Genomic DNA, 26,166 nt, shown 5'->3' on the forward strand with positions numbered 1-26,166 from the left:
ACCAACCCCTTGGCCTTACCCCCAAATCTACCAGCTCGGCGACGTGCCTGGCCAGCGATGAGCAAAACACCGATTTATCGGTCGACAGTGCTTGACCGGGCTTGAGGAGGATGGGATGCCTAATTGACTTCCTATACTACTCACGGCATGAGGAATTGGACTGGGAGCCCGAGCTAGGGATTTAGAAGGGAATGGTGTGCTACCGCTGCAACATCGTGGCTCGCGACCTCGACTTAACGTGGACCAGCCAAGACATGACGAGAGCATAGCCATGTGGGGACATGACCGTGGAGTCTGTAGCAGAGACACGTCGGTGAGTGAGGGGATAACGACAAAAATGGGACAAGCAAGAGCGCTAGGCACAACGCGCTAAGGCGACAACGGCGCATGGGCGGCAGGGCAGTGGGGCAAGATCGTAGCGCTATGAGATAGCCGAGGCAGGTAGTGACTCGGCGGGTAGGTGAATTGAGCGGCGAGACGATAGCCAGACGATGACTACCGCGGTGTCGGCTTGGCCCCACGCATGGCTAGGCTGGCCGCGTGCACGCGACAGAGACAGTACCATCGGACAGGGCCTGGCAGCGGCGTAGGATTGCAGAGAGCGCAGACGCGACCACGATGCGACGACGCTGGCAGTAGGGACACACCCACGTGTATGATGGCGAGAAGGACAACAGCAACACCACAGCGCGAGGCGGGAAGGACGGCAGCAGGGGCAGTAGCGCGGCAACGAGGTGGGGCAGCAGCGCGATAGCCAGCAGCTGTAGGGTGATGACAGCGGCCCGCTAGGGCCGTCCACGGCCAACCCACGACCAGACAGGCCGATCGGGCTCGACACCACGGTGCGCGGAACACGGTCAACCACGTGACGCCGAGCGTCCGCGCAAGGTGACCGTGCGCACGGGCCAGGCATATGACATGCATGAATTTTAAAGCGCGTCTAAAAACTAACCTAACACAGTTGAAGTTAAACTACCTCGACCATGCTAACGAGGGTACATCAATCTACCGTAAGGAACAAAAACACAGCATTGACCTTAGCTAGATTTTTTAGAATTAGTTCACCAACATGGCATTGCCACACTATTTTCAAACTTAAAATTTCTTCCAAGTCTTGAGCTGAATTTGACTTCAAGTTCCATTTCTAAGCCATTAGAAATACTAGTTAGTCATATTATTTTTCTACAGCAAGAGTTGCGTTGTCATCTACAAAGTTTATACTTCAAACCTTATTTAGGTATCACACACATATTCTATAATACTTTTGCTCAATAAAAAATTAGTTTTTCATCCTCCTTAACATAACATGAGTTATTGAATAAATTTTTATTTAATATTTTTATTGGTCATTTTAGGCTTCAAGAAATTTATCAATATCTTCTATCACATGCATTATTATATAAACATGATGCTCATGACATGATTTATTAGTTTGTTTAGGACGTAACACCGAAGGTGTTACCTCAGCGCTGCCCAGGAGCTGCTCGCCGCGTGTGGCCTCGCGGTCACCGTCGCCGTCCCGTCCGACAATGCCGCGCTGCTCACGCAGCTGGTCCGCGTGTGCCACACGTCACCTTCTCCTCCTCCTGTGCACTCCACCTCGCCATGTCGCATGCCCTCTGCATAGCCCGACGACGAAGTGTTCACGATGGGCCCGCTATCGGACGCCGACGGCGTGGCCACGTCGTCGGGGGACAACCACGGTGGGAAGCCCGCGGTGGCGACGACGCGGGTGGTCGTGTGGCTGGACGTGTTCTCGGATGGCTCCGTGGTGTACGTCAGCTTCGGGACGCAGCAGGCACTGTCACCGACGTAGGCGGCGTCCGTGGAGGAGCTGTCGCATTCGTGTGGGCTTGGCGGAGCTCCTGCGTTCGTGCAGGCTCTGTGGAGCTGTTGCCGGATGCGCGGGCGCGGAGCTCGGCAGCGTTCGTGTAGGCGACGAGGACGGGCACTACGGTGCCAGACGGGTTCGAGGCGAGCATGGCGTCGTGCGGGCTGGTGATCCGTGGGTGGGCGCCACAGGTGGAGGTGCTGCGCCACCGCGCCGTGGGCTAGAACTCGGTGCTGGAGGAGGCCGTAGTCGGGGATGGCCAGGCTGGCGTGGCCCATGGGCGTCGACCAGTTCACAGACGCACGACAGCACAGAGGCATGTGGATCTGTGTAGAAGCTGCCCAGCCGATCGGATAGAGGAGAGGGAGAAAATAAAATAAGTGAGGAAGAAAAGAAAATGAGAAAATAAAATTTTGAGGGCATTTTAGACTTTTTTTTCTACGATTTGACACCGTTAGAGGAAAATATGGATGGAATGACGTGGAAGGCAAGAAAGTTTAGCGTCATGGCACCAGAGTGCGTTCAAACTTTTTAGTGACATGTAGGTCAGGACCATCTTTCAGAGTGGTACACAGGTAAAAGGCTCAGTGAATTTCCCCTGTCGTCTTTGGGCTTGGGCTGAACCAGGCTCCAGGCTTCCGCTAAATCGGGCTAAATAAGGGCCTAAGGAAGACGGAGGCCCAGTAAGATAGATGGAGCCCATAATAATCAGTTAACTTGTGAACACTCCCCTCATAAAAAAAAGGACGTGTCTAAGTGATATTCGGTTCTTTTGGGTCTTCCTCTCAACTGAATTTTTCTCATGTATTTACACTGTCATCTTGCTACATTTACACTGCCTTATTACTATATTTACAATGATATTTTCAATGTAATTTATTGGACATGGTGGTGTAATTTAAAGATAACACAATATCTTAGACAAATATATACCAAATTTTTAAAAAAACAACTATAAATTTTTTCTATGGATTCCAGATACCAGAGAAATATATGTTAGATTGTTCACAAATGTCATAAAATTATTTACAAATTTATAAATTTACAAATAGAAGAAGAACAAATAGGAGAGAAGAACAGAGAATAGAGCTTCGAGCATGGAATTGCGGAAAACAGAGAACAGAGAACAGAAAGAGAGAGAGAGAGGAAGCATAGGACGGCGGCACATCGGGGACGGCGGCGTCCGGGCCGGGGATGGCAGCGCCCACGCCAGGGACGCCTGCGCCCTAGCCGGGGCGGCGGCGGCAGCCTGGGTGCGGCGGCCTGGGGCTGCGGCTGGCTGTGTGCGGCGGAGCAGGGCCACCGGGGAGGGAGATCCACTGGGAGGGAGCGCGCGGGGAGGATCTGCCGGAGGGAGGGGAGATGCTGTCGGGGAGGACCATCGGACGGCCACAGCCGTCGGGCGGACGTAACAGACGGCCCCAAAATCGGTTGATACCGAAATCAACCGGTTGACATATAGCATTTCTAAAAAAAAAAAAAGTTAACTTGTAAACACGGAGTGACGGAGGGCGTTAATGACCCCTCTCGCTTCACACCCGCGCTGCTTTATCCACTCGCGCTCGCGGAGCAAGCGGCCACCAGCTTGGCCACGCGCTCCTCCGCTCGCCGTCCGCCAAACCTCTCCAAAACCCCGAGGCTGCGGCTCCAGCGCCATGCGCGCCTCCTCCTCCTCCGCTTCCAGAGATGCCGCCGCTGCCCACTAAGCCCGCACTCAATCCAGTGCTCCTCCCACTCGCCTCCCTTGCCTTGCCGCGCGCCCTCCCGCCGATCCGCCTCCACGCAGAGAAGCGCCTACGCCGTCTCAGCTCGGCCGCCGTCTCGGCGGCGGCGTCCACCTCCTCCTCCGCGGACCTGAGCGCGGAGCTGCGAGCGCTCTGCTCCCATGGACAGCTCGCGCAGGCGCTCTGGCTCCTCGAGTCCTCGGCGGAGCCGCCCGACGAGGACGCCTACGTCGCTCTGTTCCGCCTCTGCGAGTGGCGCCGCGCGGTGGAACTGGGGCTGCGCGCGTGCGCACACGTGGACGACCGGCACGCGTGGTTCGGGCTCCGCCTCGGGAACGCCATGCTCAGCATGCTCGTCAGGTTCGGGGAGACGTGGCACGCGTGGAGGGTGTTCGCCAAGATGCCCGAGCGGGACGTCTTCTCTTGGAACGTCATGGTGGGCGGGTACGGGAAGGCCGGGTTGCTGGAAGAGGCGCTGGACCTGTACCACAGGATGATGTGGGCAGGTGTGAGGCCGGACGTGTACACGTTCCCCTGCGTGCTGCGGAGCTGTGGGGGCGTCCCAGACTGGAGGATGGGGAGGGAGGTGCATGCGCATGTTCTTCGGTTTGGGTTTGGGGAGGAGGTCGATGTCCTGAATGCACTCATGACCATGTACTCCAAGTGTGGGGACGTTGTGGCTGCGCGCAAGGTGTTTGACAATATGACCGTGATGGACTGTATCTCATGGAATGCCATGATTGCTGGGCATTTTGAGAATGGTGAGTGCAATGCGGGGCTGGAGTTGTTTCTTACCATGCTGCAGGATGAGGTTCAGCCTAACCTCATGACAATAACTAGTGTGACTGTTGCATCAGGCTTGTTATCTGACATAACTTTTGCAAAAGAAATGCATGGGCTTGCAGTGAAGAGGGGTTTTGCCACTGATGTTGCATTCTGTAACTCTTTGATTCAGATGTATGCGAGTCTCGGTATGATGGGGCAAGCAAGAACAGTGTTCTCAAGAATGGATGCTAGAGATGCCTTGTCATGGACAGCTATGATATCTGGGTATGAGAAAAATGGTTTCCCAGATAAAGCTCTTGAAGTGTATGCACTTATGGAAGTGAACAATGTAAGTCCTGATGATATTACTATTGCAAGTGCCCTTGCTGCTTGTGCTTGCTTGGGGAGGTTGGATGTCGGCGTCAAGTTGCATGAGCTTGCCGAGAGCAAGGGATTCATGAGCTATGTCGTAGTTAGAAATGCACTCCTTGAAATGTATGCAAAGTCCAAGCGTATTGATAAGGCTATTGAAGTTTTTAAGTGCATGCCTGAGAAGGACGTAGTATCATGGAGTTCAATGATCGCAGGATTTTGCTTCAACCATAGGAACTTTGAGGCTCTTTACTATTTCAGGCATATGCTGGCAGATGTAAAGCCTAATTCTGTCACTTTTATCGCTGCTCTTGCTGCTTGTGCTGCTACTGGGGCTTTGAGGAGTGGTAAGGAGATCCATGCACATGTTTTAAGGTGTGGTATTGCATATGAAGGTTATTTGCCCAATGCCCTTATTGACTTGTATGTAAAATGTGGCCAGACAGGCTATGCTTGGGCACAGTTCTGTGCACACGGTGCAAAGGATGTTGTGTCGTGGAATATCATGATTGCAGGTTTTGTTGCTCATGGTCATGGGGATGCTGCTTTATCGTTCTTCAATCAAATGGTGAAAATAGGAGAATGCCCAGATGAAGTTACATTTGTTGCCCTGCTATGTGCGTGTAGTAGGGGTGGAATGGTCAGTGAAGGTTGGGAGCTTTTTCACAGCATGACTGAGAAATACTGTATTGTTCCAAATCTCAAGCACTATGCATGCATGGTGGATCTTCTAAGTCGTGTTGGGCAACTGACAGAAGCTTACAACTTCATAAATGAAATGCCTATCACACCAGATGCTGCAGTTTGGGGAGCCTTGCTAAATGGATGCCGGATACACCGGCATGTTGAACTTGGGGAGCTTGCTGCAAAATATGTCCTTGAATTGGAGCCTAATGATGCTGGATATCATGTTCTTTTGTGTGATCTGTATGCTGATGCTGGTATATGGAATAAATTGGCTAGGGTGAGGAAAACCATGCGGGAGAAAGGACTGGATCATGATTCTGGATGTAGCTGGGTTGAGGTTAAAGGAGTGGTCCATGCATTTCTTACGGATGATGAATCACATCCACAGATCAGAGAAATAAATACTGTTCTAGAAGGAATATATGAGCGGATGAAAGCATCTGGATGTGCTCCTGTTGAATCTCATTCTCCAGAAGATAAAGTATTGAAGGATGACATCTTTTGTGGTCACAGCGAAAGACTTGCTGTTGCTTTTGGTTTGATCAATACCACATATGGCACCTCAATTTCTGTCACCAAAAACCAGTACACATGTCAGAGTTGTCACAGGATATTGAAGATGATTTCTAACATAGTACGAAGAGATATAATTGTTAGGGACAGTAAGCAACTCCACCATTTTAAGGATGGAAGTTGTTCGTGTGGAGATGAAGGTTTGGGGTGAAGTTCTTGCAGAGGGGAGGCAAGCTTAGTTATGTTGCATATACACTTGTGCTATTATTCATCTTGTACATGTTCATCGCTAGCAAGTAGCAGGGCAGCCTAGATATAGCTACATGAGCATCAGCAACACTGCTTGGATCAGCAGAACTCATATGTTCTGTATAGCAGTTTTGTGCAAATACTCGACCTGTTACATGGCAATAGTGAAAATTATACTCAAGTAATGGGACTTAAGATTCTCACACGTATCATGAAAGGTAATTTTTTGCTTCTTGTCTTTCCCTGGTTAGTTGATAAAAATCATGTTGTTTTCTAATACTTAATTTCCTTCCTTGCAGTCTCCTTAAGAATTGATTCTTGGAGCTGATCGTTGCTTCCAACAACTTGCCAAAAAAGAAATAATCAAGTAAGCTTGAGCTATAGAGGATATTCTAGTTGGTGTATAATGTTGTGTTTAATAGGCTTTATTTAGTTTTAATGCTATCTGTAGTGCCCATCAACTATAGTCTACGGAATATAGAGCCGCAATTTTGCCAGTCATTTACTCATTAAATACATGAATCTTCAAAGTATTTACTTTGGAATTGCATTGTGTCCCTTGGTGTAATTTGGAAAACGCAATGCTGAGAAAGCAGGTACAACTAAAAGGAAATTTAGTCCATGCAGTAAAATAATTCAAGATCAAGAGTTCGTGTGATATATAGAAAACTTGGGAAATGTCCCCTTCTCGCCAGCTCATTTGGGGATTATCAGCAAGTTTCCAATCACTTGGGGCAACTGATATATGCTGTGCTACCAGTTTGGTGACTGAACTGAAAATATGCAGCACAACTTTATGTTTATCTTAAATGTTCCTACCAGTGTGATCTGACTCTCCTCAGCCATGTCTGTCTTAAATGTAATGTTTAATCATGTAATCTAGTGGCTTTTCATGTATGAGTGTGCCATATATGAATGGATCAATGGTGGCCTTGCTTTAGTTTTGGGGGTCTCTATTAGGGAGATTTCGTGTGCTTGTTCTAAAACAATATCTTGTTCAATCTAAACCTATCTTGCTAACTCATTTCATGAAATATTCATTGAGAGCACTTGCTCAGCTGACAAATTTATTGAAGGCAGCATTTCCATGCCACAAAACATAGATGTCCATATAATTTCATTTGTCTTATTATGTGCAGGTGCTTAGCTTAGCACAGGCCTTCTTCTCACCGTCTCAAGATTTGTAGCTGTCTGACAGTAAGTCAGTAACTACCCTTTTATCAAATGAGGAAATCTGTTGAGCTAACCCAGTCCTTGAAGTTTGGCAAAATTCATATCAGTTGTCTAAATTTACCTATGTAAACTGCTGTCTAAGTTTACGTATGAAAACGAGGGATGTTACTAAGGAAAACGCGTGGTTGAGTCTCCCTCTCGTCATACGCATTACTTTCATCTTAGGTGTTAAATCACATATATATAGTTCACGAGGCCCTTTTTTACGTGCAGATTCCAACTATTGCTAGTAAATTGATCCAGATTGATAAATATTAATGCAGCTATTTTATATGGAGAACAACTAATGAATTGACAATGTAGCGGATGAGAGAAAACATGAGACTATAAAGTCTTTGTTCTGTAAGGACGGATTTAGCGATGAGACAGGTGGAGTTCAAGCCTCCCATATTGCCTCTAACCTGGTCCCTCTTAACTCTTAAGGGTCCTCTAGATATGGATAAAATGAAGGAGAGGTTACAGAGCGTGAAAATGACTTAAGCCACCTTTATTATACCGCATCTCGTACGTCTCATGCGTGCATTTTCTCTATTTTCAGAATTATCAGGCTCATTTCATTAGGGCAATCATTTGATGATAATTACCTTGTCAATATATTCTTTCGTGATATATGTAGAATTGATGTCATTATATTCGTATATTTAGAAGACCAGTCTTAATGAGGATGTCATGAAGATTTTATGGGTATTAAATAAGATGACGCATCGCATCTGCAGAAATTATATTGATGAAGAGAGAGAAAAAAATCGTTTCACGAGGCCAACCGCGGGTCACCGCGGGTCATTCCCTCGCTCTCTTGGCCGCGCTATAAAGCTCTGACGCCGTTATCGGCTTTTCTTTCGCTCCTCTGTTTCCCGACGCCGCCACCTCAACTCCATCGAGCTCCCCTCGCCTCCTCAGCACAAGCCAATCTCGGCAGAGCAGTGTTCCAGCTCCACCTACTCCTTGCGTCTCCAACCGACCTGCTGTTACAGCTTGATTTCGCCGAGAACTCGTTGTTCACGTTCTTCTTCCTCACGGCCGGCCAGACCACCGTCGCGTTCGCCTCACCGTGACCAGAGCTCCATGGTCTGTCTCTGCTCGTGCTTGGTATGCTGTCAGCTCCGCCTTGTTCCTGTGATGCTCTATGACTTGTTGCTTGCTCGTTTTGCCCACTGCAGTCGCTGGAACACCGTCGTCGGCGAAGTTTGCTCCACCGTGATTGCTGTCACCGTCGAACCACGTCACCGTAGCTCCTCCGGTCTTGTTCTTTGCTTCAACACGTTCGGGGTATGCTACTGATGCTTCCTGAGCTATTTATTTGATTGCTACCATTCTCCTGTCGTCGACACAGCGCTGCCGTGCCACCGCGTCCGCCATGGCCGGTATAGTGCTCGGTTCTAGCCGCGTAGGGTCTCGGTTGTGCCACCAATCATTGCGCCTTGTCGTAGTGATCACCGTGGTGCCTTTGCCTTCGCCGTTAAACTCACCGTCGGTGAGTTAGCGTCGATCAGCGCCGTCGTCGCCGCGGTCAAAGCCGAAGGTTAGGGATGACAAGTGGGTCTCGTATGTCAGCGACTGTGTAGTTCAAATGGAATTTTTCTATTTTCAGATATGGATGAATAGTGTCTGTTTTTATTATTTTTATGTAGATTTATTTAGAGCTCCAAAAATTATGAATATTTTTGTGTGACCTCTCTGTGATGAATATTATTTAGGAAAAATATGAAATATTGATTTACAGTACTTTTTGAATGTGATAAAAATTGCTCAATTAATTGATAAATGTAATTTCCATGATTTTTGTAGGCCACTGTATAATTCCAAAAATTATGAAATTTGTTTTGGTACACTAATTTGTCATGAGGAAGCTTACATAAAATTTTCAGGTCATTTGGGACAAGTTCATTTTTAGCTTAATTCCAAATTTAATTCAAAAATGAATAAAAGCAAACCCTAAGTGTTAGGTTAGAGTTTGATCTTGTTTTGGTCATGTTTTGTGACCAGTAGGGTTTCAAGATCAATTTGGTCAAGTCACTTGTGTGGTCCTTATGGTAGAATTGCAAGTTGATTTTGTTGGCGTGCAACTGTACCATGAAGGAAAGTTGTACTCAAGGTGTTATTATATTTCATGCACCATGAAAGCATCATGTTTACATTATCATCATGTTGAAGCATATGTTATTATTTCATGTAGAATCCGAGAGTGAACCGATCCTAGTTGAACAAGTTGTGGAAGAACCCCGGTTGTCTCGGGATTTGATATTTGTGGTACTGATCAGGAACCCGAGATCGTCAACGAAGGCAAGCCCCGATTTATGCATTAAACCATTACCTTGTTTACTTTGAAAAGTTTATCACCTATGTTACCTATTGCATTAAGTTGATTATTCCAAATGTTACCTACTTGATGCATTGCCTACCTTGTTAATTGTTTACCATCCTTGAAGATGATTTCATTTACAAAGGCGTAGAATGCTTAGTATGCTTTATGGTAGGCTTTCAAAGTAAAAGTTTCGATACACTCAAAGATGGCATTCTGGCCAAAGAAAGAAAGAAGATAGAATGGACTAGAGACTAGTCGGGTGACTTATCTTGAATGTTGGGTAATGTTGCCGACTATGTCGTTTAAAGGCCACTCATTGTGGATCTTCTAAACAAGACACTTTATAGTACTGGTCACATACTCCGGTAAGCCTACTTCAGCTAATCCGATACTAAGATGAATGCCCACGCACTAGGAGTGGAGAGATGGCGGGAGTAGCGTGTACCCTCGTGGCTAGAATGTGGCTGGATTGGAGGTGTGCTGTGCTCTTGGGTGGCATGGAGACGGCTTAGTATAGGAGGATCTAGTAGCGAGGTTGATATATGCAAGATTAAGTTCTACATATGTCGTGTGATAAGGAATCCCCAGCTAGGACTTGTATCAATTCGAATTGCCGGTGCTCCGCGGATATGGAGACTCGTTTCATTACAGAAGCAATGCAGGATTGGTGAATTACTAAAATTTGAGAAAAGGAATGGAATGAGAAGGATTGGAACATGGAATATGAACACTTAGTTGAGATAATGAACTAAGAAGACTTAGGGGTAAAACTTGAAAATAGGATCAAGAATAGTAAGCTTTTGGCAAAGAACTTTTGAATCTTGCTACATCCTTACCTTGCCCCAACACCTGCATATCTAAAGTCTTTCACCCCTTTTACGTTGGGTCAGTCTTGTTGAGTACTTTTGTACTTAGGGTTTGTTAACCCTTGTTGCAGGTGAGTCGCATGTGCAGGCTTGTTTTGGTCCCTGCTACATGTCTGTGTTTGAAGTCGATGACGATGAGGAATGATGAATGGCCTTTGGACAAGGCACTAGTTTGTATGATAAATAATGTTAATGTAATATTATCCTGCTACTATGGTTGTATGACACTTATGGTTATGTAAGTTTGAAACAACTAGTTTGTAATATTAAAACTTAAATCTTCCACTTTATAATCTCTGGTATGTATATTGAAAACTGTTGTAATCTGCAATGTCTGTGATTGGGATCCTGTTCGGAAAAGATTCGTGGATGATTCGGGTTTCCCGAGGACACCCGACAGACCTGTTAAGTTGTTGGGAACTTGTGTATGCTATCAAAGGTCTATTGAGACAACGAGAGATGCACATGGACCCAATTTCTTAGGAGGTTCTGCCACAGATCTGGTCCTTGAGGCAACGCTGGATGGCTCTTTGATAAGTCGCACCCTCGTTCTTGAGCCCGAAGGACATGGTCGTGTAGCAGTAGGCGCCGAAGGGCGTAATGAATGACATCTTGATATGGTCTTCTTCTTTCAGCATGATATGTTGATAACCAGAGTAGCAATCTAAAAAGCACAAGAGCTCACAACTGGCTATGGAATCTATGACCACGTCAATGCGAGGTAAGTCAAAGGGGTCTTTAGGGCAGTGTTTGTTGAGATCGGTGTAATCAACACACATTCTTCATTATTTATTCTTTTTTCTTACAAGAACCGAGTTGGCTAACCACTCTGGATGATACACCTCTTTGATAAAACTAGTAGCTAAGAGCCAGGTTATTTCTATCCTAATGGCCTCCTTTTGTCATGCTTTAATCGTTGAAGCTTCTTCTTGATCGGCTTGGCGGTCACCGAGACATTTAAGGAGTGCTGGATCAGCTCTCGAGGCACACCGGGCATGTCTGTCGGTTTCCATGCGAACACATCAACATGCTCCCTTAGGAAGCTGATGAGCGCGTCATACTATTTGGGATCGAGGTCGGCCCTAATTCGAGTAGTCTTAGACTAGTCACCAGGGACGAGGACCACTTCCTTCACCTCCTTGGACTTAGTTGACGCTCAGGCGGCCTCCATGGTTGGGACCTCCAGGTTCTACGGGGAAATCTGATGCAAAGACACGAGGCAGTTGTGTATGCGGGTGGAGATTTCAATAGCCTTGGCGAGCGTGAAGCTTTTCTTCTTGTAGGAGTAGGCGACGTCAAGGTTGGCGCATGGGGAGAGGACCTCCTACTCCGTTGGCATCTTCAACACTAGGTACGTGTAGTGCGGCACGACCATAAACTTGGCGAGAGCTAGTCGGCCAAGGATGGCATGGTACGTCATGTTGAAGTTGGCAACCAGGAAGTTGACGTAGTCGACACGAAAGTGCTTGGCGGTGCCGAATTGTACCAATAGTGTAATCTGTCCTAGAGGCAGGGACACTTTTTCAGGAACGATCTCCCAGAACAGAGAATCCATGGGGTAAGGTCTTCTTTCTTGATCCCTAGCTCCTCTAGGGACCCTACGAACAGGATGTTGTGGGCGCTCCCTCCGTCGATGAGGACCTTCTGGAAGCGCACGTCCTTGATGATGGGATCCAGGACAAGTGGGAAATGCCCTAGGTATGGGATTGTAACACCTCTAGTGTTTTAAACACTAAAATATGCCATGTCATCATCTGCATTGCACATCATTTTTGAGTTAGTGAAAACTTTGTTAATGCATTCACTAAAACAAGTTTACTTTTATGATTATATGTGTTGACTTGTTTGGATGAATCAAGTTCATAACTCTAGTATTAAATTTGAATTCCAAAACCGTGATTTACAGCATTTAAATTCTGCCCTGGAAAACCTAATTCAAAATCTAAGCACATTTTGGGGTTGAGCCTAAAAGGAAAAATGTAGAGCTTGTCAATGTGTACAAAGTTGGTTTTTAGAGTTTTCAAAGTTGTTATGTAAAATTTGGAGTAATTTAAGAGGGGATAAATTCTTAAGGTGTCCCCTTTTCATTTCAAACTTTCATTTTCAAATCTAGACAAAATTTGGGTATGGTTATTAAAGCAAAGTTGTAGAACTTTGAATTTGGAACAACTTTTATTTTTGGGGATTTTTGAGTTTCCAAACAAATTTAAGAGTAATTTGAGAAATTGAGGGAGTGGCAATTCGGTAATTTGCTTGAACAGTGCAAGCAGGCAACTCTCGCCACCGGCCATGCTTCCACCGGCTTCTACGTGCGTCCACGAGTGCCACTTCCTGCTTTGACGTGTCTGCGATGCAGTAACGTGTCGAGTGCACCTTCTTCCGCCGCCCTTCACTCGCCTGATAACTCTGGGCGCCGTCCAATCGCTCTCTCCCTTCCCTCTGTTTTTCCCGTCAGCGCCGCCTTGCTCCGACGAGCTCATGCCGGAGCCGTAGAGCCCTCCCAGTCTCAGCCGAGCATGTCACCATGATCTCCATCACCTAGCGCCTCCAGATCACCCACTTGCCTAGCTTCTTTCCCTTTGGTTTGCCCGGCGTAACCCCGTCTTCTCTAACTTCGGCAAGGCTCCGCCGAGATCAGTTCCACCGTGGACAGGGAGTTCGGGTGGGATTCTTGCTTCAGCTTTTGCTATTTCTTGATCTTCATTCTCTCGTGATGCTCATGAGCTTGATCGTTGCTCGTTTGGTCAGCTGCTTTCCTTAGAACGGGGCTTCACCGTGAGTACACACCGCCGCCATCGTCTCCAACATCGACGACTTAGCTCCGACTCGCCGCAGCCATCGTTCTCGAGCGCATCAGCTTCAGGGTGAGCCACTGATCATGCCTATGTGGTCTTTTTTAATCTCTACCACGCCGTAGCCACCGGACCACGAGACGTCGATGAGTTTTGCTCCGCCGTGCCGCTGCGCTCGTCGCTGCTTGCGTTGTAAAGCGTTGTTGGACCAATTGAGTGCTCGGTTAAGTCCGTTAGGAGTTGCTGAGTACGCCGAAGACCTTTGTATCGCCAGTGAAGTCGTAGATCACCGGGCGCACATCGGCTGTGCTCCACTGAGCCACCATCATCGCCGGCAAGGTCACTCCAGTGACCTTGAGCTTTAACCCGTGCCACCGGTGTGTGCGCAATGGCTAGGAGATCATGTTGGTCCGATTCCCGCCCCCAGAAACCTCACCGCCGGGGAGAACGCGCCGGTCAGAGGCTCGCCGTCGTGTTGCTCTCACTGACGAGTGGGACCCCGATGTCAGTGACTGTTTGTTTGAAAATGAATTTTTCTAATTTGCATAAATGATTAATAGTGCTGTGATTTGTTTATTTTATGTAGAATTAAATAGAGCTCCAAAAATTATGAAAATTTTCGTGTGACCTTTCTGAGGTGTAAACTTTTTAGGAAAAATATTAAATGTTACTTTTTGGTACATTTTGAATGTGATAAAAATTGCTCATATTAATTAAGAAATGGGTTTTCATGATTTTTCTAGGCTTGTATAATTATCCAAAAATTGTGAGAATTGTTTTTACACTTAGTCATCATGTGATGAGCTTTCACAAAAAATTTGAGCTAAATTGGAAAAAGTTGATTTATTTCATAATTTTGAATTAATTGTTAATTAATAAAAACAAATATTAACCCTTAATGACTTAGGTGTTGTTTGAATTTGGGATTGAGTGATGACCTTGGGTCATAAGCATAAGATGATCCTGGGCATTTAAAGTAAGTGTTTGAGTTTATAAAAAAGGGTTTAGTTAGTTTTTGGCTTGTAACTATACCGCGAAGGAAAGTTGTATTCAAGTTATTAACTTTTGCGTCCATCGTCAAGCATCATGTTTTATATCTCGCATCATTTTAAACTTGGCATTATTACTACGTGTAGTGAACGAAAGTGAGAACGTGGTAGTCAACCAAGTTGTTGAGGGAGTTAATCCGCCTGTTGAGGTCGGGTTTGATATATGTGGAACATCTCTAGAACTGGACTTTTCCGACAATCAAGGCAAGCCCCGGATGCATTTAAACCTACCTTGTGTTTTACAAATTTATATTGCTTTTGCTTTTAAATACTGCATTAAGTGATTAGGAGTTGAGTGGAAACCTAATTGATGCATTACCAACCCTATTTCTCCATATCAACCTTGTTACCAGTTCTAATTAGGGAAGGTCTAGTTATGCTTAGCCATGCTTAGACAGATAACAGTCGGGTGATTACCGGTCACCTACGAGGTATAAATAGATTTTTGGATACGATTGGTTATTCATGCTATCATGAGGTATAATCATGTGGAGTAATAAATCTAGACCGGGTGGACCCGGTGTATGAGAGCCACAAGACATGGATGTCTTGTGAGCGGGTTCTTTCCGCCTGTGTCGGTTAAGAACCATCCGTTGTTGAATTGCATGAGGTGAGACTTTGTAGTACTAGCCTCATACTCTAGTAAGCCTTAACTCGGCTATTCTATTACAAGAATGGCTACTCGCGCACTGGGAGTGGAGAGATGGCGAGAGTAGCGTGTACCCACGTGGCCATGGGCTGAATTAGTGGAGTACTGTATTCTCGGGTGGCGTAGACCCGTTCTTGTTTTAGAGAATCTGAGGGTAGGTTGGTATATGTAGGTCGAGGACCTGCATATGTCGTGTGGTTGGGAATCCCCAGCTAGGTTATAATCGGTTCGAATCATCGCTGCTCCTCGGTTATGGAGACTCAACTCACTGTTCATCATCGTAGTTAATAAATGAAACTTGAGGAAGATTTGAGAAAGGGTTGATATGAAGTTCATGATCTCAATACGGATCATGGTAGATTCATATATGATCTTGATAAGGGTTATTTGTTGAAAGAAAGAATCTTGTTAGAAAGCTTTTACGCAAAAGAACTTTGATTCTTGCTAAAGCCCTACCTTTAATCCCCGAGCCTTCATTTCTGAGTTTTCTCTATTTATACGTCGGTTTAGTCTTGTTGAGTACTTTCGTACTTAGGGTTCATTAACCCTTGTTGCAGATGAGCCTCATGGGCAGGTCTATCTTGGACCGTGCTGCATGACGGTTGTTCAAATCGAAGATGTCGAGTAAATGTGTGGTCCTTGGGCAGGGCACTTTTATTGCGTGTTTTATTTATGTTACCAAGCTACTCCACTACTATGGTTTGTAATAATAATCATACTTAGTTTGTGAAACAATTGTTTTGTAACTAAGTTATTGTAAGACTTCCGCTATTTTACTCTGATGTATATTAATGAATAAACTATTGTAATACTACAATGACTCTATGATGGATCCTGCTCAGAAGAAATCGTGGATGATTTAGGGTCTCCCGAGGACATCCGATAGGCTTCTTAAGTTACCGGGAACATATGCATAGTCGTTAGAAGTCATTGGACAATGACAGGTGCATGTGGGCTCTATAATTTAGGAGGTTCTGCCACAAGGATATTCGACCACTGGTCAGCCTTAGAGAAGGTGATTGGGTGCTCTGACCAGTTGAGGTACTTGGGATCAGTGATGGGGCCATCATATGTAGCGACCAACATGACATGTTGGGCTACAAGCTTCTGCTCCTGCTTGTCTTTAGAGATAGCTCTCCCACCAAAGATGGTGGTGATGATCTTGGTGTGGTCCTAGTAGGATGGGCCCTTGTTCTTGCCTCGTTCTCCACCTTGACCATCTTCGGTCTCATCATCGTCATGCCATGGCTTCTTTGATGATTCGCCACCTAGCGCTGTCTTTAGGCCTCTACACTCTCGCATGGTGTGCTTGACATCCCTATGGATAGGGCATGGGTCGTCTACTAGCTTGCCGAAATTAGCATCGTCGGTGCACTTGGCACGTGCATTGATGGTGTTGATGGAGTTATCAAGCCAGCGACGGCGGCCTTGTCTGCCTCTTGAGCTATCTGGGTGGTCATCACGCCAGGGCTTGCGGTCATCTTGGCAATGGTCATGGTCATCATGGTGGTCTTGGTCATCATGGCGGTGGTCATGGTTGTCGTAGCGCCTATCTTCATGATGGTCATCGTCGCGGCGTTGGTGGTGAGCGGAGCGGGCAGCCCGTTCAACTTCTTCGACGTCGGCATATCCGTTTGCTATTTGGATCAGTTCACCAATGGTTATGGGCCTATTATGGTATAGTTTGCCACAGAGTTGCTCATGCCAGATCCCTTTGGTGAAAGCAGCGATGGCCTCGGCGTCAGTGATGTTGGGAACATAATTTCTTGTCTCCGAGAAGCGCCTAATGAAGTCATGCATGGACTCCCTGGAGGATTGATGAAGCTTCTCTAGGTCATACTTGGTGCTAGGCTGCTCGCACTTAGCCATGTAATTGTCGGTGAAGACTTTCTTAAGGTCATACCAAGATCAGATGGAATTCTCCCACAGGCTAAGGAGCTAGTTGTTCACAGACTAGTTAAGCATGATGGGTAGATAGTTCACCATGATGTCTTCGTCTCCGCTTGCGGCTCTCATGGTGATCTCATATAGAGTTAGCCACTGAGCGGGGTTAGCCTTTCTATCATAGGTGTTAACACCAAGAACCTTGAAACCCACAGGCCACTAGACGACTCAGAGCCTTTTCATGAAGGGGTGAAGTCCTGTAGTGTCGGCGGGAAGTGGCGCTTGATGGGCAACAAATCCCTCATGTTCGGTGTCAAATTGCTGGCAACGCTCCATCTCTGCTTCGTAGCATGCGGACCTGCTATTTTTGATTCGGCGGTGGACATCTACGCCGGCATTGATGTGGTCACAAAGGTCATGAGGGCGGGGTTGATTGACCTCCTGGTTGTGGTTGCCGCCCGACCTCCCTAAGGGCACGGGGGGGCGGCCATCGTGGCATGAATGAGCTTTATAGTTGCCTCTGGATCCTCTATAGTGGTAGGGACCCTGAGCATGAGGTCGGGGGCCCTCGACACCATGATGCTGGCCTCCTCTGTCATGGCGGGAGCGATGGCTATGAGCTGTTGTAGTGGAATAAGATGGGGCATCATTCTTGAACTAGTTGACTTGGACTTGCGCTGCTATGATATGTGCTCGGACCTTCTCGACGTCTAGAGTGTGAGGGAGTTTGTCGAGTTCATTGAAAGCGATGGCTAGATTGGCGCCTAGAGTCTGGTAGATTGGCTGTTCACCCACCATGTCAAATGCCTCCTCTAGATTACGTTGATGGTGAGGCGAGTCACAACCATCCTCATCGGCCCCTTGGGCTGCTTCTACATCCCAGCGACATTGGCAATCGTCGTTCTTTTCTAGATGAGCTTCGCGCTCTTCAGCAGTTTTGCCATCTTTGGTGACGCTATCATGGCTGACGTGGAAAATCATGCCCTCGAACCCTAGAGGGAAAGTAGGGCAGCTTGATACGGTCTTGATTGAGCCATCAGAATAATCGTCGGGGCTCTCATTCAGAACGTTGTGAAGAGATTTGGTTGGAAGAGAGGGATCATCCGAGAGCTGGCAAACAACCACCACGTTGACCATGGGCGTGGGCTGACCAGAGTTAGTCGGGTCGATCATGAAGATGTTGGTGACATGGTCGTGGTCGACGTGGTTGACAAAGAGGTGGTGGATGGTGTTCTGGTACATAGATCCCACACCCTCCAGCCCAAAGGGATAGGGCTTCGGTGGGTTCTCCATTGGGGCCTCGTACTTGGCCAAACATAGGTCGGCAGCGGGAAGTGGTCGGTGCCATGCCGTGCACCCCTCTGGGGCCGCCGTGATCACCAGATCAAAATCTGGCTACCTTAAACGATACGGCTGAGCAGGTCACTCGGTTGCAGCGGCTTGGTGATCTTGGAGGATGAGAAATTCATCACTCGCTCTAGATTGATTTAAGACCGAATCCACGAGGAGCTAACATTCCGCTAAGTGGTCTGTGACCCGATCGATGGATGCGATTAGATCATCATTGCTAATGGATCTCCTAACCTAGCAGCGGGGCACCGGGATCGAAGATGTCATTGCAGGTGTTGGCGTGATCGGTGCAGGGTGATCCTGCACCACCTCCATGATCTCCCCGTTACCATCAGGGCCGATGACCCAGGTCATGGATCCGACCGTGAAGATCTAGCCCAGCTCGGAAAAGGCTATGGAGCTCCGGAAGGTGACCATCTGGTTCACCATGAATTCAGCATGTACACCCCTACCTAGCATGCCACTATCGATGAAATACGTTCGGCAGTCTACCGAGGGGTATACCCATGGTAGTAGATGAATCGATGGAGGTGCGCATGAGGAAACCGGATGGTGACATAGAAAGCAAAAAACAATGATTAGATAGGTTTAGACCATCAGCTTGACGTAATACCCTATGTCCTATGTCTTTGTGGATTGTATTATGAGAGATGAGATGAAAACGAGGGGGTCCCTACCCACCTTATATAGCCTGGGGGTAGGGTTACTGATCAGTTGTTTCTATCCTGATCGGTTTCACAAGATAGGAAGTTATAGATATTACGGGATCTAGCATATCCGAGCAGGTTTCCTAGATAACCAAAGATCTTCACGCAGTCTTGCGAGGCACGCATACCTATGTCGTGCTTCGCATGGTGTCGTCTTGTAGGCTGGACCTCCACTAGTGGCGTGGCCCATGCGTAGTCTTGTGGGCTGGACCTCCCCTAGTGGCTCGGCCCATATACAGCCCTACTGGTATCAGGGGTTATACCCCCACAGGAGGGGGGAAGAAGGAGGTCACCACTGGTTGTAGGGTCTCGCCGAAGCGGTGAGAGGTGGTGGAGGCGGGGGCACTCACCGGAGCTATGGGCAGCGTTGCCGGATCTGGTGCTGGGTGGGGGAGGCGCTGGTGGCAGGGAAGAAGGATTCGAGGAGGTGGCATGGAAGGAGGAAGAGGATGTAGGCTTGAGATGGAGTGTGCGGGTGGATGCGTTTCTGCCTGCGCGTGCGGGCGATAGTAAATTCCAAAGATTATAATATCAATTATAATTTATAGTACATAAAGAAAGAAACCCTCGGATCGCCATCGGTGGTTGACTATGTTTTGTGGTCGACGTCAACACAAGACTAAAAGAGCAAGGCAGCAAGCCGAGACATGCTGGAAGAAGCAACAGATTGAAGACAAAGGTAGACTAGCTAGTCCTTGTGTGTAAATGGTAGACAATGCAACGATAAAGTACCTACACTGTGCTTGTGCATGCACCTAGCTAGCTATGGTTGTGTGCTCACAATGCAGCGATAAAGTACCTCCACTATCCACTCGTTTCCCATGTTTTTGTTCCCCATTTTTTTCCTGTTCTTGCATGCATGCCTCAGTTGATAAAAGTTCTTTTTTAGCCGAAATAAGAAATATATTAAACTATAGCTGAGTACATCATCACATTACACGCTTTCTAGAATACACTACATATATCAAATCTCAATTCCAAACATGTATGACGCTTTGTATGGATGACAGCATAGGCAAACACTCGATAAAAGGCCTAAAAAATGATGTTCAACGAACGATGGCCAACATTCCTGCAGGTGATGTTGAGAAACTTCTTCTTTCTTATATTTTTCTTCTTCTTCTTTTTGCTACTGAAGAATAAGGAAGACTGATCTAAGAACTATTCTTCCTAGTCCTTTATTGTGGTCAGATCTAACCACAACAAAATGGAGAAGAGACCGGAGAAAATTATTCCATGGTGACGACATGATCTCTGCCTTGATGTCACCGTTTGGAAAAACAAGTCTCCATGTCATCATGCTAAGGTAGTTGTTGACGCCGTTGTCACCCTCGTCTTCAAGAGAACCACCATGGAGAAGACAAATCCACCTTGCCCCTCGCCATCACCAGGGAGGAGAATGAGGAGATAAATCTCTAGTACTAAAAAACTTGACATGGAGAAACCCTAACCTAAAGGACTCTATCTACTAGAAAACTTATTAAAAATGATGGATCCCTATTGGAGACCAATACTAGGGTACCCAAAGAGGAGGAGCTAATGACCATCAACATTGACTCATCCGAGCAGTCAAGAGCGTGACTACAGCTCCAACCTACCCCCCGGTGCGCAAGCTTCGCTTCTTCCGGCCTCTGGGTCTACGTTTCGCCTCGCCCGACCCTTGGGTCTACGCTCCGCCTCGCCCGATCCTTGGGTCTATGCTTCGCCTCGCCCAGCCTATGGGTGAGGACTCTGTCTCACTCGACCCTGAGGCCATAGGCTCTACCTCACCCAACCATTGGGTCTGCGCTCTGCCTCACCTAATCCTTAGGTCTACGCTCTGCCTCGCCCGACCCTTGGGTCTGCGCTTCGCCTCACCCGACCCCGAGGCCACGGGCTCTGCCTCGCCCAACCCCGAGGCCATGTGATCCACCTTGCCTGACCCTTGGGTCTACACTCCGCCTCACCCGACCCTTGGGTCTACACTCCACCTCACTGGACCCTTAGGTTTGCCCTCTGCGTTGCCTAACCCCGAGGCTGCAGGCTCTGCCTCGCTCGACCCTCGAGTTTGCACTCTGCCTCACCTGACCCTTGGGTCTACGCTCCACCTCGCGTGACCCCGTAGCCATGTTTGTAACCCCTACTATGAACTTTCAGTGCTAGTAACATGAGCAACAACAATGAACTAGATGTAGGGACATTCTGCCTGAAACAGTATAAACCTCGTGTCCTTTAAGCACACCATACGAGCCAGACGCGCAATATTAGAAATTTACTTGTCGGTGGCAACTCGAAACACCGATAGTTGGTGCGCTAGGTCAGGGATGTTTGTGCATCTCGACATCCACACCAGGCCTCAGATGGCTAGTCACAACCTTAGCTGGGTCCCGGGCACGCACATGCGCTTTGGGGACCTGGACTTCATCGTCACAATGGAGGGAGAGTTGGCGATGGCTCCCGCAGCCATCCAACCTCTCCACTCCGCCGGCCTCAATGCGATCGCCAAGGCGCTTGAGGAGCTACAGCTGCACGCACTAGAGGCCCACACACCTGGAAGCGACCAGCTCCTCGACTTTGACTATGGGAGGTTAGAGTGCCAGCTCAGCGCCTTTCTAGGACCCCAACCATCCTGGGAGGACCTATGCCACCTCACCTTCTCGTTCACCAACGTCATAGCGCAGCTTGTCGGAGGGGAGCCGCTCTCCCCAGAATACCTCATCCGGAGCGCCTCGACAGTGCTCTCGTTCAGTCTCTGCAATGCCGTAGAAACCGATGGCCACCTTGAGGAACAACACATGCCTCCATCCCCCGTGAACGATGGGTTCGTGGGGATGACCGAATATGTTGTGGAATCTTTTCACGACCTCCTCATGAGAGAAATGGAGTCACCCTCCACCTCTAACTCTAGCAGGGGGAGGCATCACCCCTCTCGTGAGTATTTCATGGCAGGTACCCCCGAGGGACATGTCGAAAGCATCCATGAGGAAGAGGCTACCCCAATGAACAACCTTGACGATGAGGTCAAGGAAGCACAACTCTAGCTCGAGCAGGAACGCGTGGACCTCGAGCGACAGATCGAGCACCACAGAGATGGTGGGCGCGTGCACCATGGCCCGTGATGTGAATCGGAGGATCATTGAGGACAATGAAGTGCTCCCACACTTCACCCGGGCAAGTCAGAACATTGCTACTATGGCCGTCTTGCTCCGGGGGCTTTCGAGGCCCGCAACGCCCGAAGATGGTCGGCTCATCGTGAGATTTACACACTACTTAAGCATGCGGCAGTGCAACAGGCCAAGAGCTCGCTATCTCGATGATGCGAGCTCGACACTAGCTAGCGCACGCCCTTAGAGTGACCCAACAAGGATGCGTCTGTCCACCCAGTGCCACAAGGCAGCAGGACACGTGCCACGGCCCTGGTGCATGAGCGTCTTGGCCGCCACCGTGATGCACGCGACACCCTCGATGCTCGTAGGCGTGTCTACAGTAATGCGAGAGAGGGAGCTAGCTATGGCTACCACCCTCATCATGGCTGATGCTATGACAGCGGTGAGGACCAAAGCCCGAGCCCCAGCCTACCAGGACCTCAGGCCTTTGGCCGACACATCCTCAACGCCGCCTTCTCGCCATGGTACCGACCATCGACCAACATCCTGAAATACTCTAGGGAAACAAACCCTAGACTGTGGCTCAAGGATTATCGGCTCGCTTGCCAAGCCGGTGGAGCGGGTGATGATGATTTCATTATCCACAACCTTCCACTATTCCTGGCCGATTCGACACGGACGTGGTTGGAACACCTTCCGTCCAACAGAATCTAGAGTTGGGCAGACCTGAAGGAGATCTTCATAGGAAACTTCCAGGGCACGTACAAGAGTCCTAGGAACCCATGGGATCTCAAAAACTATAGGTAGAAGGCCAGGGAAACCCTTGCGAGTCCCTGGTCCATAAGCTGGGATGTAAGGGCCCGCGAACCACCAAGTAGCTCCTCAACATCGCCACCAGCCATGCCTCGGGTGAGAAGGCGGTAGGGGTGATCTTAAACCGCCTCAAGGGCAAGGCAAATCGGGATGAGGATGCCAGCGAAGGCGCCTCCAACCGCCTCCACAAGAAGATGAGCAAGCGGAGGCACGAGGGCTCGCTCATGGCCATCCCTGACCGCAAGAGGGGTTAGAAGCCCATAGAAGGTATCCCAAACCACTTCAAAAAGCTGCTCGAAGGGCCATGCTCAAACCATGGCTTCCCCGTCAAGCATTGCTACAAGGACTGCGACCTCATGAAGCGGTTCTTATCCGAAGGCTCCAACAAGGGGGAGCACAGGGAGGACCCTAAGCCAGCCGCAAACAATGTCGAGGGGAATGACGGTAGCTTTCCAACGTTGGATGGCTACCTCATGATCTTTGGAGGGTCGGCGGCCTACGACTCCAAGTGCTGACAGAAGCTTGCGCATCGCAAGGTCTATACGGCTGAGACGGCCATGCCTGCCTTCCTCCAATGGTTGGAGTCCGCCATAACCTTTGATCATACCAACCACCCAGAGAGCATCCCATAACCAGGGATATATCTGCTCATGGTCGACCCGATCATCAGCATAAAGTGGCTCACCAAGGTACTGATGGATGGAGGCCGCGGCATCAACATCATGTATGCCGAAATGCTCGACTCCATGGGCATCGACCGATCATGCATCCGACTGACTGGAGCGCCTTTCCATGGCATCGTACCTAGAAAGCATTCTGTGCCACTTGGGCAGATCGATCTGCCCTTCACCTTTGGGGATCCGTCCAATTAAAGGATGGAGACCCTCACCTTCAAGGTGGTCGGGTTCCATGGAACCTACCATTCCATCCTGGGACATCCATGCTATGCGAAGTTCATGGCTGTCCCCTACTACACCTACCTAAGCTAAAGATGCCAGGACCATGCGGGGTCATCACCATCGGCACCTCCTTCCAGCGCGCCTACGAGTGCGAGGTCGAGTGCTACGAACATGCCACGACAATCGTCTCCTCCAAGGAGCTTGCGGCCATCAAGAAGGAGGTCGCTGAAGAAGCGCCTAACCCCAAGCAGTCGGCTGGGTCTTTAGAGCCTGTGGAGGGCACCAAGGAGGTCCTCATAGACCCCAACGGCTCCCAAGGCAAAGTGGTGAGCATTGGCACCATGCTTTCCTCTGAATAGGAAAGCGCGCTCGTCGACTTCCTCCGTGCCAATAGAGATATCTTTACGTGGAAACCCTCGGACATGCCAGGCATTCCGAGAGAAGTCTCCAAGCAGGGCCATGCCGTTAGATTTACAGGCCCTGTTCGAAGCTCTAAGTGAGGCCAGAATCAAAGTTCCAAATATAGCCAAAATAATGTATATACTGTAGAACAAATGTGATATATCAAGAATAGTACGTTTTGAACTAATATTTACTTGAATAACACCATTCTCTTAGTGTTCTTTGAAATAAAATCTTTAATAATATGCTCATAGTTAATCTTCTCGAGCAATCCACTCTCAAGTGCTATCATAGCCAAACTATTAAGTCTTTTTTGTGTCATTGTAGAATGCAAGTATGACTTCAATAGCTTCAACTTAGAAAAGCTTTGCTCCGCTGAAGCAACAGTCACAGGAATGGTCAATAAAATTCTATATGCAATAGCTGCATTGGGAAACAATCATGCCACTTTAGAAACTTAAGGATTTCAAGTGGACCCATATTTTCTCTTGGAATGAAATCCTAAAGAAATCTCAACTCTGTATATAGTTCATTAGCATCAATATCATATTTCCCTTCTCTTTTAAGGACTGCTTCAAGATTGTCACAAGAAAATTTCAAGTTGTTACTATCCAATGACTGCAATGAGTCAGAAGTAAATAAGAAACCAAAATTATTTTGGTACTCCTAATATTGTTCAAATCTTCTTGTAAGCGAGGCAATAGCTTGGTCAACAATAGGTATGAAATAGGTGGTTCTAAATAATTCCTCTAGAGACTGTGTGGCAACATTTGTGTCATCTGGGTTCTCATCAAATTATCTCTTTCTTTTAATTTCTTGCTTTTTACGAAATGTTGTGCCGATATCTAGCTCAAGTGCAATTCCTTTGGCTGCCTCCAATGCTTCTAAGAAACCAGTTTCTCTGTACCCTTGGAAGAAAGAAATTAGCCCTTGCACCTTCTCAATAGCAACATCAATAACTATATCCTTTGCTTGCAAGTGCTTGCTTACTAAATTAACAGCATACAATACCTCATACCAAATGACTATTGCCACTATAAATTCAAATTCTCCAAGTTCATTATTTGCCAAACCTTTAGCCTCACTGCTAGTTTTTAAATCATTATCAACATCAGATACCTAAAATTAAGAAGAAAAAAAGATAAGTTAAATTTTGAGGAGAGTTAGAGAAAATGTATAGTTATTAATATGTCAATGCCAAATACCTGAAGTAGAGCCTCTCGAATGTCGGCGCATTGAAATCTGATAGCTTTAACACTTTCAACACGACTCTTCCATCATGTAGCTAACACTGACTTGAGAGTCAATCCCATTATGTTATCTTTCAGAATCTGCCATTTCTTAGTGGAATTAGCAAAAGTTGTATAAATGCGTTGGACGATTCCAAAGAAGTCCTTAGCTCTACCACAAGTCTTGGCCATATCACAAAGTGTCAAATTAAGGCTATGGCAACCACAAGCAAAATAGAAAGCTCTAGGCTTTACATCCAAAAGTCTCCTTTGCACCCCTTGGTGTTTTCCTTTCATATTTGACCCATTGAAATAACCTTGGCCTCTCACATCATCAATATCAAGATCAAGACACTTTAGTTCATTCTCTAGCACAACAAAAAGTCCTTGTTTGGTTGTATCATTTACATCTAAAAATCATAGAAAGGATTCTTCTATGGAAATATTATCTGAAGATGAATCAACATATCTTATAATTAAAGACATTTGTTCTTGGTGGCTTGCATTAGGGGTACAATCAAGTATGACAGAGAAATACTTTGCTCTCTTTATTTTCCTTACAAGTTCAAACTTAATAGCAGAAGCAAGCAAGTTGATCAACTCATTGTGAATCTTTGGATCAAGATAATGAAGTAAAGTTTCTTCACTTGTAATATGACAAACATGCTCTTGGATAACTGGGTCAAATTCAGCCAACATCTGTATCAAACCTAAGAAATTTTCATTGCTATCTTCATATAGTTTGTTGTTAGTACCACGAA

The 26,166-nt window shown here is 47.3% G+C and overlaps 1 protein-coding gene across 6 annotated transcripts; it reads left to right on the forward strand.

The window, feature by feature from the left end:
- Window positions 1-3,387: 3,387 nt before the first annotated feature.
- LOC136517284 (pentatricopeptide repeat-containing protein At1g15510, chloroplastic-like) lies at window positions 3,388-10,827 on the forward strand. Of its 6 annotated transcripts, XM_066510820.1 has the most exons (7): window positions 3,388-6,359; window positions 6,441-6,508; window positions 7,281-7,338; window positions 8,091-8,442; window positions 8,535-8,643; window positions 9,551-9,657; window positions 10,617-10,827. In XM_066510820.1, exon 1 carries the CDS (start codon window positions 3,518-3,520, stop codon window positions 6,101-6,103), a length of 2,586 nt encoding a protein of 861 aa, XP_066366917.1. In that variant the 5' UTR covers window positions 3,388-3,517; the 3' UTR covers window positions 6,104-6,359; window positions 6,441-6,508; window positions 7,281-7,338; window positions 8,091-8,442; window positions 8,535-8,643; window positions 9,551-9,657; window positions 10,617-10,827. The 6 variants fall into 6 exon arrangements, with proteins under 6 accessions (XP_066366917.1, XP_066366920.1, XP_066366918.1 ...); XM_066510823.1 differs by lacking the exons at window positions 8,091-8,442; window positions 8,535-8,643 and having other exon boundaries at window positions 7,281-7,342; XM_066510821.1 differs by lacking the exons at window positions 8,091-8,442; window positions 8,535-8,643.
- The last annotated feature ends 15,339 nt before the right edge of the window (window positions 10,828-26,166 follow it).

The sequence above is a fragment of the Miscanthus floridulus genome, chromosome 17 (assembly GCF_019320115.1).
Source record: "Miscanthus floridulus cultivar M001 chromosome 17, ASM1932011v1, whole genome shotgun sequence".
In the NCBI taxonomy this organism is placed as follows: Eukaryota; Viridiplantae; Streptophyta; class Magnoliopsida; order Poales; family Poaceae; genus Miscanthus; species Miscanthus floridulus.

Bases quoted from the DNA above. Each gene is read 5' to 3' on its own strand.
- LOC136517284 (XM_066510823.1), top strand. From the start codon at position 3,518: ATGCCGCCGCTGCCCACTAAGCCCGCACTCAATCCAGTGCTCCTCCCA.